Raw genomic sequence first — 15,972 nt, forward strand, 5'->3', positions numbered from 1 at the left:
TGTATGAATGGTTGATGATTAATTATCCTCCAGTAAAGAAGTTGGTATAATTTTTCCCACTTTATCCTTCTTTGTGTTAATTTTTTCAAGTTTCCCTTCATTAATTTCTCTCTGTTTCTGTGATTTCTTCTGTCTCACTGGTTTGGTTTTCCCTTTTATTTCTTTTTCCCACTGTTTTCTATACATTGTATAAAGTCTCATAGTAGCTTGAGCATCTTGTACCTAAAATTATAATATGAAAAAAAAAAATTACTTATTAATATGTACAATATTTATAATCTATTTCTATATACCGGGTAATCAACAATATGAAACTCACTTAAATGGATTTGTGAAAAAGTATCAAACAGATTTGCAATTTCCAAAGAGGTATGTTCAAGTGAAAATGTGTTGTGAGACCTATGCAAGCAAGTTAAGGGGGCCGACTGAGGTTTTCAATGCGCAATACTTTGCGCAACATAGTAAAATAAAGCATATTTACTCTTTTAAAGCAACTATTTTTACATAATTTATAAAAAATAACAAATTTAGGAAATATGAGGTTAAAAAATCTAATTAAGTTTTAAATAACTGATTTTTTTAACGATTTTTCAAATGATGGGTAGAAAGACGTTGTAATAGTGTGTTTTTGACATTATGAATAACCGAAGTTCTTTAAGCGGGTCATTAATTATGCCATAAAATAAAAAGTATAAAATATATGCTCTTGAAACTTTAAACATAGGAAATTGAGAATCTAGCAATCATTGGTATTATTTTTTAAGTAAATCCGTGGTATCTGTCATGTTTTGTTGTACTCCATAAAAACCGGAAAATATCATGGATTTTGACATTTTGAGATGCCCCCTCTGGAAACTAGATGGTAGAATTTTGTGTTTCTTTTACAGAATGTACAATATAGTATTACTCATCAAATAATAAAATTTGAGCAAAAAGTCTATAGTAGTATTTGTATGATTTGCTCCGAAGTGCGAAAAAATGGTATTTTCCTATATAATCCTATAGTAAATGTACCTGTATTTTGAGACGGTCCCTCAAAAATAACCAGACGGTAGATTTTCACTAAACTTGGCATGTAAACTGAAGTCAATGTAAGGTATATATGGTATAAAATTAAAGAGTTTCTCTATAGTAGTTTTCACACAATAAAACCCCAGTCGGCTCCCTTAAGACTAGGTACAAACGTTTCAGCTGATTAAAACATTTAAGAGGGATTATACACTCACTTTCTTAAATATACCTAGTATCCCTGATATGTTATAGCAAATACACATGATGACATTTTTCATTACTGTTTGGGGTAATGACAAATCAGCTCTGATGCAAGGTCATATCTCATTTACTGTGAATCATTTTTTTATTTTGGAGAACTTAATTTTTGCATAATTATTTTTTTTATTTTGGTGTAGGTATATATATGAAAAAAAATTGGGGTGGACAAAATTCATGGGTCTCTTCATACCTCAAAACCAAACAAAATCCCCCCCCCCTCCCCCTGAAAATTAGTGACTTCACAATACATCAATTTCTATGGCACTCAAAAACGATAAATATTCATTATTCATATAGAAATTTAAAGCTGTTCATTAATGATGAAAGAACTACTAAACAGTCAAAGAATTTCACAAAAGAACTACATATATAATCAAACATTTTTCTATACAAAAGTGTATACATTCAGTCATTCTATATGAAATTATAACTAATATATAAGGCAAGAACAGATACATGTAGCAGCAGACAAAATTCTTCTTAAAAAGAAAAGATCTACTTAAAGTAAATACTCACAGAGCTATGCTCCCCCTCCTGCACACTGACCCCTAAAACCCTAGATGACAGATTCTTCAGGGACGGCGTTCTACCATTATACAGCTGATGGAAGTATTTGTAGCGGGATGTGTCCCTAATTTGTTTTTTGGGATGACTGATATAAAGTACCTATTATGCAGTAAAATAAGTGATCAGATATACAGAAACTATAATATGGTAAAATAACTTCATTCACATGTAGCAGATTTTATAATGCAATACAATGGATACTTTAAATTGTCCCTTCTCACAATTTGCAAATGATCAATGAACCTGTAAGTCATGGTGAATGGCGTGTCCCACTAGTAGTCTTCCCTTAATCATGCTGCTGATATCCCTTTGGACAACAGGAAATTCTTTTCCTGAACAACAAGGAATGTTTCATTATTATGGTATATGTATGCACTCCATAATATCAATATCTGCATGTACATGTACTCTATACTAGCAACAGAATACATTTAATAGAATAATAAGATGTATGTGAATTATTCATATTTTTACCTTCATAAATCATCATTTGAAACAATTTGTTTCACAGTTTAAGAATCTGTTATAAGCTTTATAATTTTGTGTCTGTATGTTGTCCCTGCTTTATGTGAATGTAAACTTAATGCATGTTTAATAATGTTTAATAATGAATGCAACTATCAATAAGAAAACTGTGCCATTGTTTCATTTTACTGTTGTACCTTTCTCTAAGTCCTGCTTTCGGATGCCGCTGACCTTGGTCCTATAATCCACCACGTCCTCCATTGGTTTGACAAATTCATCATACACACAGTGACCATGCTGATTCACGATGGACACTCGGGCCAGCATGCTCTCCCTTCCATCCCTCCCCACGCCCACCATCTCACAGTCCATTGCCAAAATCTTTGTCAACCTTTAACATTTTGAAATAAAAATCTTTTGTGGAAAATATACCTACTTAACTTATGTTTTGAATGGTCATACAATTATTGTACAAATACATGTACTAATATTAGCAGCAATAATCAAAACACAACATAATTCTGTATATACATTTAAGGACATACGCAACGTAGTTTGAACTTTATTGTCTTTTTCCCTGGAGTTGAAGAGTTCCAATACTTAAAGGAACTGTGTGCTACATTTTAATGTCTATATATGCTGTTGTACATTTCTTTTAAAACAAATTTGGATAAACAAAACATCTAGAATATATGTTGAGTAATTTTTGTGTATTTTTGTTTGAATTATACAAGAATTTTCATCAAGTGATATCTTTTCAAAACCCCTGGTAATGCATGCTGATTTTTTTGTCTATGAATATCTGATGGCACCATAATCTTAAATTAAGAATATCTTGAAAAATTATCAGTAGGTAAGGTACCTTGCGTATGTCCTTAAATGGATTTATATCATTTATGTACATGTTAGAATTAAAGATATATCAAAGTTGTAACTGAATTAGTGCAACAAACTGAAAACTTCTGTAGAAAGCACCACAATAAGATTGCAATCATTTTTCAGCTAGAGTAACATTTACAACATACCCTCCATAAGAACCAGCCTTGACTAGGGGATTATGGGTTCTTGTACACTTTTCCGGAAGTTTAGTTTTGCGATCCAGTAAAATCTCATCCACATCATCAAACCAAATTTCTGGTTCCCTAGACAGTATATATTATAATTTAAATCATAACAGGTCAGATGAACAGCAGTGGAATTTCAATAATGTAATTATTTAACAATAATATGCTTTCTTTATCTGTTGGTATGGGAATTTATGTTGCAGCTGTTACAGAAAAATACATAACTTATACATACATAACTGTATGTGGGTTATGTAAATCGTAAAGTAGAATTAAGTACATATATGTACATTAAATATTGTATTACTGATATGTATGTCATTGTATGTTTCACTAATGGAAGAGCCACTGTTGAAGAAATCTATACAGGTGGCTTGCTTAGCAGCTTTAAGGTTTTGATTTCATATGAAATAAAAGAGATAATTTTCAGTGATGTAAACATCATATATCAAAACAATTTTTTTCTTTTATAATTTAATGAATAAAAAATTGAGTAAACTAACTTTTCTTTATCTTTTGTTTCTTTCTCTTTGGCATTTACAAGCTTAACTTTCTTTTTCTTTGCATTGAGGCCCAGATCCTGAAAAAATACCAGTAAATATACATGTATATGCTAACGGAATGAGAATCTGTCAAATACTAAAATAATCAAGTAATTTTTTTTTTCAAACACAGTTATTGAAATAATCATAGAAACTTTGTTTTAAAACCAGAATCGGGTTAACGAACCCCAAAAAATAATGTACAAATGCTAGAAACTGATCTGTGTTTTCAAATACAGTTGAACTTCGGTATCTCAAACACTGATATATTGAATGCCATGAATATGTCCAAGTGATTTGGAAGCCCCACCCCTTATTCTTTAGTAAGTATTTTACTCTGGATATCTCAAATTCTCTGATATCTCGAAGTTTTTTCTCGGTCCCATTGAGTTCAAGAAAACAAGGTTTGATTGTAGTTTGGGTTTTCCTGACATTTCTAAATTTTTGTTAATTGAAGAATTACCATATGCTCTGAATACAAATGTATTTTTAAAATTTATTAAGCACTTAATATTTTTTGTTGCACCTGAATTCACTTGCTTTAACTTACAGGTATCGCTGAAGAAACTACTAAATATATCACATGAAGTCTTCATACCTGTTGAAGTTTTTTCCAGTTTGATGAAACTTCTACACTGTTGACAGAAACCTCAGTGCTGGTTTCCCCGTTCTCTTGTTTATTCTGTATTTCTGTGTGGCCTTTTACCTTGGCATTTTTACCCTTGGTTTTCTTTGCTTTAAACCTTTGCCATTTATTTAATTTTTTGCCGGATTTCTTTCCTACTTCACTGTTTTCTTTGCTAATAGAATTCTCCTTGTTTTTGGTTGGTTTGCTAGCATTGTCCTTTAATTCATCAATTCTGTCTGGATTGACAATCTTTTCCTTACTTGCTTTCTGCTTTAAGGGTGACCTTGCTTCAGAATGTTTTTGTTTTGCCTCTATATTGTTTATGCTTGGATTACAAGAAATATTTTTTCGTTTTGGAAGTTTTTCTTTGCACAGCTTTACATCATTATACGATTCGTTGTCACCAAGCTTCATTTTCTTTCTTTTCTTGTCCCTATTTTTTCTCTGCCCTTTGCTTTTTATATCCGTGCATTGCTGAAAACTTGAAATTGTCTTTATTTTCTTAAAATCTCTGACATTCACATCTCCTTCCTGGCTTATTCTTTTCCTCTTCATGTTCTAAAAACAGATGTGATTTCATTTTATATTCAAAGCACAAAGTCTTGTGTATCACAATTAATCCTATTAATAAAAGTAGTTACCTCACTGAACAACATTTTTCAATTTCAATCTTTTTCATATCAATTGTTCAATCTCTATCATATAAAATAGAATTCCATTAAAACTGTACTCTCTTTGTCAAATCAGAGATATAAATGTCTCTGATGTAATAATTGTGATTTTTGGTCTCAAGCTGCCTACAAATTTTAAAACTGAACAATATAAAAACTAAATGCCCCCTTCCCTGTCACATTAAACAGGTTAGGACCAATGGCCAAAATGCAACATAACTTGTTTTGGACATATCCCAAATGGAATATTAAGAAAGCTTAGAAGGGTCATATAAGGAAAATGAAAAAAATAATAAAAGTCGTAATAACAACTTTTAATCTCGCAATCACAATTTTTTATCTCGTTATTATGACTTTTTATCTTGTTATTATGACTTAATAAAGTCATAACAACGACCTTATATCTCGTAATAAGGACTTTTTATCTCAATATTACGACTTTTTATCTCGTTACTACGACTTTCTTAAATCATAATAACAACTTTTTACATGTATCTCGTAATAACGACTTTTAATCTCGTTATCACCGCTTAAGAAAGTTGTAATAAAGAACTTTTCTCTCATTATTACGTCTTAAGAAAGTTGTAATAACGACTTTTTTTCTTGTAATTACGACTTTCTTAAGTTGTAATAACGACTTTTTATCTCATAATATCTCGTTACATGTATAACGACTTAAGAAAGTCGTAATAACAATTTTTGAACTCGTTATGACTTTTTATCTCGTTATTACGACTTTTTAAGTCCTAACAACGACTTTTTATCTCGTTATTATGACTTACTAAAGTCGTAATAATGACTTTTTATCTCGTAATAACGACTTTTTTTCTCATTATTAGGACTTAAGAAAGTCATAATAATGACTTTTTATCTCGTATTACGACTTTCTTAAGTCGTAATAACAACTTTTTATCTTTGTTATTACGACTTTCTTAAGTCGTAATAACAACTTTTTATCTTTGTTATTACGACTTTCTTAAGTCGTAATAACAACTTTTTATCTTGTTATTACGACTTTTTATCTTGTTATTATGACTTTCTTAAGTCGTAATAATGACTTTTGTATCTCGTTATTATGACTTTTTATCTCGTTATTACGACTTTCTCAATCATAATAATGACTTTTTATCTCGTTACTTAGACTTTTTTATCTCATAACAACGACTTCTTATTTATTTATTTTTTTTCATTTTGGTTCTTTAATTTGGTCCTTTTAGGTTACGAAAGCGTAGAAGTACGGAAACGTATAATGATCTTGTATTTGTAAGTTGGAACGCGATAATTTTTTCATAATATTGTCAAAAACGGTTGCTTCGAAGTTTGCAGATTTATCTATGACAACAATCTCTAATGAAGGACACTTTTTTGATGTATTTTGGACGACTTACACACTTTTATCTATCAAAGTCGAATTTATCAATGTCGCGCTTAAATAATTCATATAAATTACACCGCTAAATTGAATATCGCAGACATTACTGCTACGCATCGCAGACATTATTCCAATGTATTATATATATGACACATAGGCGTCGGAAGCAAATTTGAAACGAGGTGTGGGGGGGGGGGCTAAACCAACCAGAAAAAAAACCTTTGGGGGCTAAGCCCCAATTTTCAATGCCTATATTATGTTTATCTTTGCAAAAAAGGGGGATGGGGGCTAAGTCCCTTCCCGGTTCCGATGCCGATATGACCACTTCATGTAGGCAACTTAAATCAGAGAAATTAAGTCATCCAAATTTGAACTACTTGTAATACTCATTCAAGCAAAATTGACATAGATTTGTCAATATACTATAAAGTATTTAATCGTTTGATTTGCAGTTCATTTTCTAATTGCCTCACAGTTGATACCAGTGGTATGCATAAAAAGAAAGATCAATTTCAGCTATGATTATTTTTTTTAATACAGTTAAATTGTTGTTCAAACTTAAGATGACAAACGTACGTTAACAGACAAGAACTGTCAAAATATCGACGTGAAAGCTTAATAAATGGAACCATATCGACATTATTTATTCTCATTATATAAAACTGGGAGAATATTGCTACACATTTTAAAAATTGCAACAACATTGCTATTACGCAAAAAATTATCATACTTTGGTCAAAGTCAACAAAGCTTTTACAGGACAGTTAAATCATCAAACGATTATCGTAATTTTCTGATTTCCTCGCACAACTCGACAAAACTATGATGATTTATACATTTTATTGGCAGATGACACTAATTTTATCTTGTCATTTTGAGGTAAAACACAACGACACGAGGCGGTTATACGTTTCCGTAATATGGAAAGGTCAAATGAGGAAAACAAAAAAAATTTTAAAAGTCGTAATTACAAGATAAAAAGTCGTAATTACAAGATAAAAAGTCGTTGTTACAACTTTCTTAAGTCATAATGACGAGATAAAAAGTCGTTATTACGACTTTATAAAGTAGTAATAACAAGATAAAAAGTCGTTATTACGAGATAAAAATTCGTTATTACAACTTTCTTAAGTCGTAATAATGAGATAAAAAGTCATTATTAGGAGATAAAAGTCATTATTACGACTTAAGAAAGTCGTAATTACGAGATAAAAAGTCATAATTACGAGATAAAAAGTCGTAATTATGAGATAAAAAGTCGTTATTACGACTTTTATATTTTTTTTCATTTTCCTTATTTGGCCCTTCTAGGCTTTCATAGAATATAAATTTTCATTGCAAAAAAAAATTGTTTTTATAGTTATAGCATAAAATACATGTATTGTAAACCTGCAAAAGCAACAACTTTTGGTAATCATGTTTTTTTTATACATATCCATACCTTTTAGGAGATTGATTCCTCAAGAGAACCTAAACTTCTTGGTAATCAATCTCATAAGCTGTAGGGTTATGGAAATATCAGCTTACCCAAAGCTGTTGCATTTGTAAATATTGAGGGAGATAAATGTGATGGACCAGACCATGATGCAAATCAGGTCCCCTGAATCACTAGTCAGGTGCTTTACCAACTGAGTTCTCCGACCACTAGTGATAATACCTGCTTGACCGCCAAGCATTTAATAGCAAGAAGCCAAATGCCGCTCACACTGCAAGCTCTTAAAGGAATTCCTGGGGGAAAAGAAAATTCGGACTGTGCACATTGATCCAAACAATTTTTTTCCATAGTTACCCTTGGACCTACAATGCAACATGAATGCCTCTTGCTGCTAACTACGTTCTTGAGGTAACAACAAAAGTTCACCAAATAGAATTAATATTCACATGATTTAATCGATATTGCAAACTAATAGTTGATTCGATGTTTTTTTTGTTTTAATTTGCACTTTTCAGACTTCAATTTGGTAATGCAACTAACATACAACGTCATGTGTTGCACAGTCTAGACGTTCCAAATGTCTTGTGTGGTTTGAATCATAGGCACTCCCCAGCTTAATTGTTAAAAAATATATATCTACTATACTATAAACATATGTTATGTTTATAGTATAGTAGATATATATTTTTTAACAATTAAGCTGGGGAGTGCCTATGGGTTATTGCTGTTCTGTGTGTTTTTTGTCTACTTTGCCATTATTCTAAGTTTTGTAGTTCATTGGGCTTATGTTACAAGAATCATCAAGTATCCTAAGCAAAAGTCCATATTTTTACTTACAATATTCTCCTAAAAGTCACTGAAACACGTTTTCTTCCTCTCACTCGCTCTCCTTTTACCGGAAAATAACAAACGTATACTAAATGGAAAACTTGAATTCATTGAATGATTCATATTTACGGATGATCTAAAATTTAAAAAAAAAAAGAATAAAAATCATTTTTGTATCAACTTATCAACTAATATTTGTTAAAATTTTGACGCAGTTTTCTTTGGATTTTTATTCACTTTGGTTTATAACTCGATTTTTTTTTCCGGAAATCGAAATACGCTCTTCTCCAGTTTTCATTTACCGAAGTAAGATCATTTTCCTGTGTTGACTTGCAAAAAGGTTTGGCACGTGTATAGACTTTCAATTCTAAATTGTATTTGATTAACTCATTATTCTGTTATTTTTGTTCATGATTATGATTTTTTTGGTCTGTCTTGCTTTAACATGTTTCATATATATTTATTCATTTTTCCGGACAACGAAGACATTTGTTTGACTCGAGATCATCATTCAGAGATAAACTGATAAAAAAGCTGTACATGCAACTTTCTAAACAAGCAGGGTTTTCAGGTAAATAGTGTTTGATTTTCAAATTAAAAATCATTTTCATATGTATGCTTTAATCTCTGGATCTCTGCAGATTGTTAACTTGAGAGTAGGATGTAAGTGGAATATCCAACCCCTGTACATATTTCAGGTGTACATTCTCACAGACAGGTAATCCGAGATTCTTCGGACTCTGACCTCCACTTTTAAATTGTGTCACATGCAGGGAGCCGGCACATGTCACAATATAAAAGTGGGGTTAGAGTCAGAGGAATCTCGGGTTAGCAGACGGGATCAGCAGGTAAATTTAACAAAAATTTTTAAATAGCTCAATACATGGGCATAAAAGTATTTTGAACTTAACTTTATCAAGTCTATGTCAAAGGTAAATACAAAAAAGTTTTAGTTTTGCATTTTTTTATCATTTGGGGGGGGGGGGGGGGGGGGTAGGGCCGTATTAATACATGTATATCAATACATACAGATATTCAAGAATGTATCGTATCAAAAACAGAACTTCCAATAGGGCAGGCACTTTTTCTTATAATTCTGTGAAAAAGTTGGGAATTTCAATCAACCTATGATACTATTTAATTGTTTTGAATTAAAACTAATCAATAAATGATATAAACATTAAGAAGATAGCACATCTTTATAATTAATACAAAATATATGGATAATTATATTTGAACATGTTGGTTTTACAGTCATTAAAAGTTTGAATAAGAAGTATTTTGTAATCATGACAGTGAGACAAGAACTTCAAAAATTAGGCAATTGCCTGACAAAACACACATGGAATTTAGGCAATTGCTACAAAGTTTACAATCTTTTTGTTAAATATTTATGTAAGTTATGTACTGTTTAAAATTGAGTCTTCCAGATGTCAAGTAAACTCACAACCTAACAGAATTGCAACCAAATATTGCTCAGGAAACCAGGAGTTTTACACTTCGTTTATTATTTTGTCCCATTTTGTAATTTGTAGAAAGTGAGGATGTTATTACCAGTGACATTCTGAGAATTGCTGGGAAGATTTCAAGAAAAATAGAGAGGAAACAAAGAAAACACAGAAGCAGAAAAACAAATGAAACAGGTAAGCAATTTTCACATTAAATAAATGCAAAAGAAAAAAAAACAAAAAAACTTGTGATAAAGTTCCAACAGTTTTGTTTCCTTAATATAGATATTGTTTCATTCATTTGTTAAATATCTAATACATGTAAGTCCATATCACTGGGCTTAATTGAGGCTTATTTGTACAGGGTCCTAGCTGTACCCTGTCAATTGGGACTTTTAAATTGAAAAAAGTGAAGAAAATTTGATTGTATTAATGTTTACTGTAAAATAAAGACATTTTATTTTTTTTGTTTATTTATTTATTTATTTTTATTTATTTATTTTTTTTTTTTTTTTACATTTTATGAACAATCATGACAATCATGATCTGAAATTTAAATTCAGTCTGCTTCTCATTTAGGGAATTTTTACTTTGTCTTTTGAAGAAAAGAGTTAATTTTAAGCTGGAACTTGGTCTTTGTATGGGCTTTGTATGCAATAATTATAAAGTCCTCTAATGCATTTAAAAACTGCTGGGAATGAAAACTTGTACAGTATATTAAACTTCATCAAACATTTGTTTCCTGTAACCAAGTTTTACTGTATCCATAAGATCATTTTGATGGGTATTGACAAATAATGTGGCTATTGATAGACATGTTTATACCAAGCCACTAGAGGTATAGATTATATGTCATTACAATTACATTTTTTTTACAATAACTAATCATGCTGATCATGTAATACTTGTATACATATGCTCATTTAGATGATTTTACAACACAAGATTCAACAGGACTAGCTTGTTTTCAATATCCTGATTCTGGAATGCCATCTAGCAAGAAAAGAAAGTCAAAGCAAGAAAACAAATCTTCAGATATGTCACCCTCTGAGAAAGAGGAGATGTTCTCTCCACCACAGATAGAAGAGTTAGAAGGTGTAACTTCTCCAAAAAAGAGAAAAAAACATAAACTTCCAGAGGAAGATAAAAGTGAATCTGTGACAGATAATGGAGTATCTAGTTCTAATGCCAGTCATGTGTTCTCTCCAAAGAAGAGAAAACAGACAGAGAGTGAAAGTAGGGACAGTTCTGTGTCTAGTAGGAAGAAAAAGAAAAAAGATGCTACATGTGACTCTAGAGAAAATATCAACGAACGTGACAAAGACTCTAGTGTAGTGAGTTCTGGTGATCATGGTTCTGACAAAAGTGAAGGAAAGCCTAAACAAAAAAAGCAGACAGCAGCACAACTCCACAAATTTAGGTAAACACTGTATTTGTATAATGACAGGTGTTGTGGAAGTCAGATTAGGGGGATTTCCTACACAGACTTTCAAAATCCAAATTGGGGTGAAGCATGTTACAGTTACATGAAAAATATAATGTCAGTGTTGTAAGTATATAATAGCCAGTGCAACTGTACTTAAAAACATATATACTAGCATATTAATTTTTAATTTTATTCCTTTAACAGGTTTCAGAGGAAGGGCTTTCAACAGGTGGATGTGTCTTCAACCGTTGACCCAGTTCTGTCAGAGAATCTAGCAAAGAATAAAGATTTCTGGCTAATTAAAGCTCCTTCTGATGTAAGGACTAAAGTTTCTCTTATAAATTTTAATTTATTTTGAATTGATGTTTCATTTTTTCAGTTTTCAATTTATCGTTTATTTGTTTTGTTTTATGATAAATAATTTTTCTCAAAAAGTATTTTTGCTTTTTGTAGAACTTTTATTTCATATATATTTTTCCCTTCTTTTTTGGTATTACAGTTTGATATCACATCTTTAAACGAGAAGACAGTTTCTTTAACTGACAGAGTTATTGAACTTGACTTACCTGATCAGAAATGTGATCTTGTTGTTTCTCATCAGCCTTCAGAGTTATGTCCCTTGATTAGCAACCAGTCCACAGGACATTTGCAGCAAGGTTGGTATATGCCAGTATGTGTATACCAGACATTGTTAAAAATAAAAAATTAAGTGCAAGTTAGATAAGCAGCATCTGTATCCCAGCAACATGTAAATACACCAGAGATGCACAGTGGACAGAAGATCAACCTTTTTAAGTACACAGATAATCAATATACTGGTAACTTTTGACCTTTCTAAATATTCAGATGAAACAAAAATTGTACATAAATTGTTGAACTTTATATCAACATTCATATTCAGGTTAAATATGATGTATATTGTCCACTGCAAAGTGTTATATATGCATAATTTTGCAAGAGGTGTGTTCAACAATGCGAGTGCTTTTGAGTGCTCATGATAATATTTTCCTCCAACAGAATGTTTGTAAACGTTTATGAGCACCTGTTCTGTTGAACAGTCCTCTGGTATATTCCACATCAAGTAAAATTTAGATCACCTCCTGCCTTTTTTGGTACATGTATATTTCATGTGTTATTTTGTCAATACATTGTAATATTGAGTGTATTTACAGGGGGAAGTTTTGGGGGTCAGCTTCAGATTATAGGCAGTATAGATGTACCTCCTGTCCCTCCAATACAGGTACCTCCTAGGAAAGAACATACCATTCCAGAATGCCTCAAACAGAGATATGTACCTTTTGGAGCAGGTAAGTACACAAATTTATATTGTTGAAAATTTTAATGGAAAGAAGATGGGCAAACAAGGCGAGCAAAATGCCTATGGTGCGACAAGCTGAAAAATAAATCTCAATTATAACAAAATTTTCTTTGATATTTCATCTATCAATGTAAGATCTCCACAATGTGCAAAAATCTCACAAAGATTGAAATTATTCATCTATGAAATAGCATACACACAGCAAAGAGGGCAAAAATGCATTTCTTCAAACTATAACATAATTTTTCCATATGAGTGGGTCTTTACTCCATTATTTTGGAAAGTTCATCCTCAAAGTATACATAAATATATGTTTTTTGGTTGAAAAAAAACATGGAAGCAGAGCAAAGACCCACTATACCTTAAAGATGCACTCTTTTGACACAATATTTGTATCTTTCCAAGAAATATTTGAAGTCCATTTAGTCAAGGATCATATTACAAACATGATTTAAATGCCAGTATTTATTCAAAAGTAAATATGATTTTTATACATCTGAAGCTATAGGCATTTTGCATGCCTTGTTGCTCATCTCCTTTTCAAAATAAATAAAAAATGTAATTTGCATAACAATGTTCATTGTATGTGTACATGTACATGCAATAATAGTTCAGAAGATGTAGCTTTCAATACCTTTTCTATCTCATTTCAGACATCCCTGTCAAAAGTTCCCCATCAAAGAAGAAAAAGAAACACAAGAAAGGTAGACAAACTGTACATGTACTTAATCTATTCATCCAGGTAAATTTTTCAAATCCAGCTCAATCAGAAATATACACTTTATGATAATTTTTTCTTTATTTCCAAGATAAGTCTGTATGGTTCAGATTATTTTGACTGCATTTTCACATGTATTTTTGCTGCTTTACAATGGGACTTTATTAATATATACTAAATCAAGAATCACTGTACAGTTATTCCACAAAAACATGACCAATTAAGAATTTTTTATGTCGCTTACAAATTTACCATTGTAATATCTTAACTATAAATTTAAAGGTCGATTTCAACTCTATGAAAGATACACACATTGTTTTGTAAATATTCACCAATATATATGCAGTTAAAGTTTTGATATGAACATAATGCAATGTTGAAAAACATATTCCACTGCAAATCTTAATGTCGTTTCATTTATTTACAAATTTCAAGATGAAATTTCCAGCCATAAAATCGTTCTGAATAGATTGCAATGAATGTTAAAAAATGTCTTTTATCTTATATAAAAAGAAATCAAACCACTTCTTGCAAAGAAATGCATGGATCTCCTTTCATGCAAAATCATAAGCATGTCGCTTAAAATTGATTAACTTCCGTAACGATTTTGTCTTAAATTTCACGCATAGAATGCAGATTTCAAAAAGAACTGAAACTTATCTGAAAGTGACCACGGAACCTTATATCATCAATTCTAGTTGAGAGACAGCTATTTTAAACGATAACATTTTCGACATAACAAAATGAATTAGACAAAAACAGTTGTCTCTCTTAAAAATTTAACTTCCGTAACGGTAATTCAGGAAAGTTTTTGCATTAAAGGTATAAATTTTTTTATTATTTTGGAAGCGAAATGCTTCATACTTTTGTTTAATATACTAAAACAAACTTGATTTTAACTATTGAATAGAATTTTAACTTTTATTGCTAGGAATTAACTTCCGTAACGATTAACTTCCGTAATAATATTTTTCCGGAAAATTTAATTTAAATTCGGATTCGTGCGAGACTTCATGAATCATACTTCAGCATTCTTTACTGAACATCAGAAACGAAAAATTGTTCAAATTCAGCTTTATTTAAAAAATAATAAGGCTTGTTCAAGCATTAATTTCCGTAACATTACCTTTAAATCAATGGTACATGTGTCTTGAAATTGTTGTAAAAAGTTAACGATACCAGATTTGTGTACATTTTTTTGTTTTCAAGTTCACTGATATGTCCTTAAGAGAATTATGATATTCATTTTGTTATTTGAAACAATAATTTTTTTTCATGTTTTAAACTCTAAATTGGTCCATTTATTGTTGAATGACTGTGTAGTGAAAGTAAACTAGATAATTAATGAAAAAGGTAAGTATTGAAAAATCTATCCATCAAAAGCCAAAACATGGTTTAAAAAAATATGAACTAGCATGCACACATATAGCTACTCACTTTATTCAGTACTCAAATTATGGCAGTTCTGGTTGTAGAAAATTGTATATAATTGTCTCAATTCATGAGTGAAAGGGCAAGTTTTTATAAAGTTGCAAGGATACAGTTTATTTGATACATTATTTCTATTGCAGATCATAAGGAAAGTACTGAGGAAGATCACAAAAAACAAAAGAAAAAGAAGAGAAAGAAAAGCTGATTTTTGTTTATGTTACTATATATTCTAGATAAAATAAAAAAAATATTAATACTTGTTTATGGTGTTTTTGTTATAACCAGTTTTTAGCTCACCTGAACAGATGTCAATTCCTGATGACTGAGGAGGAATAATTACACACTGAAATTTTATTTACTAAAACTTAAAAAGTTTTTTTTTGAAACTTTTAAACAGTATATATATAAATCCTTATTACTCCTGTAAAAAAGACAATCAAATGAGTGAAGAATTTTTAGCAAATAGAGTAGTGAAACAAGGTGATAACCTGAGTCCAACACTTTTCAATATTTTTTTTGATGATTTAGTAAAATATATCAATAATACAGCCACAGTTCAAGCTCATTTAGATTCAATGCCTATAAGCCACATGTTTTTTGCTGATGATCTTATTCTTGTTGGAGACACATACTGGTTTACAGAAATGTATAGTTACATGTATTTTAAGTAAATATTATCATGAATGGAAATTATGTGTGAACATGGAAAAAACAAATGATATGATTTTTTCTCAAAGTGCAGATAATGAAAATGAGTATGGTTTTTACTACAATCATAGTCCTATAG

General features: G+C 30.7%; 2 protein-coding genes across 2 annotated transcripts; one reads left to right on the forward strand and one right to left on the reverse strand.

Annotated features, from left to right (window-relative positions):
- Positions 1-5,096, reverse strand: LOC133187887 (uncharacterized). The gene is made up of 7 exons (XM_061323276.1): positions 4,509-5,096; positions 3,872-3,948; positions 3,330-3,446; positions 2,502-2,695; positions 2,083-2,171; positions 1,789-1,938; positions 1-222 (listed from the first exon to the last, which is right to left on the reverse strand). Exons 1-7 carry the CDS (start codon positions 5,091-5,093, stop codon positions 19-21), a joined length of 1,416 nt encoding a protein of 471 aa, XP_061179260.1. The 5' UTR covers positions 5,094-5,096; the 3' UTR covers positions 1-18.
- A 4,236-nt stretch (positions 5,097-9,332) lies between these two features.
- Positions 9,333-15,413, forward strand: LOC133187888 (uncharacterized). Its single transcript, XM_061323277.1, has 8 exons — positions 9,333-9,415; positions 10,380-10,487; positions 11,220-11,712; positions 11,923-12,034; positions 12,218-12,374; positions 12,891-13,025; positions 13,690-13,740; positions 15,326-15,413. Exons 1-8 carry the CDS (start codon positions 9,385-9,387, stop codon positions 15,388-15,390), a joined length of 1,152 nt encoding a protein of 383 aa, XP_061179261.1. The 5' UTR covers positions 9,333-9,384; the 3' UTR covers positions 15,391-15,413.
- The last annotated feature ends 559 nt before the right edge of the window (positions 15,414-15,972 follow it).

This window comes from Saccostrea echinata, unplaced genomic scaffold (genome assembly GCF_033153115.1).
Source record: "Saccostrea echinata isolate AGI-Se365-2 ecotype Australia unplaced genomic scaffold, CSIRO_AGI_Sech_v1 ptg000015l, whole genome shotgun sequence".
NCBI lineage: Eukaryota > Metazoa > Mollusca > Bivalvia > Ostreida > Ostreidae > Saccostrea > Saccostrea echinata.

Bases quoted from the DNA above. Each gene is read 5' to 3' on its own strand.
- LOC133187887 (XM_061323276.1), bottom strand. From the start codon at position 5,093: ATGAAGAGGAAAAGAATAAGCCAGGAAGGAGATGTGAATGTCAGAGAT. The intron at 3,447-3,871 runs GTTAGTTTACTC...TATACTGTCTAG, and splicing joins GAAACAAAAGATAAAGAAAA to GGAACCAGAAATTTGGTTTG. The intron at 1,939-2,082 runs GTTCATTGATCA...ACTGCATAATAG, and splicing joins CCATTCACCATGACTTACAG to GTACTTTATATCAGTCATCC.
- LOC133187888 (XM_061323277.1), top strand. From the start codon at position 9,385: ATGCAACTTTCTAAACAAGCAGGGTTTTCAG. The intron at 11,713-11,922 runs GTAAACACTGTA...TTCCTTTAACAG, and splicing joins GCACAACTCCACAAATTTAG to GTTTCAGAGGAAGGGCTTTC. The intron at 12,035-12,217 runs GTAAGGACTAAA...TTGGTATTACAG, and splicing joins TAATTAAAGCTCCTTCTGAT to TTTGATATCACATCTTTAAA.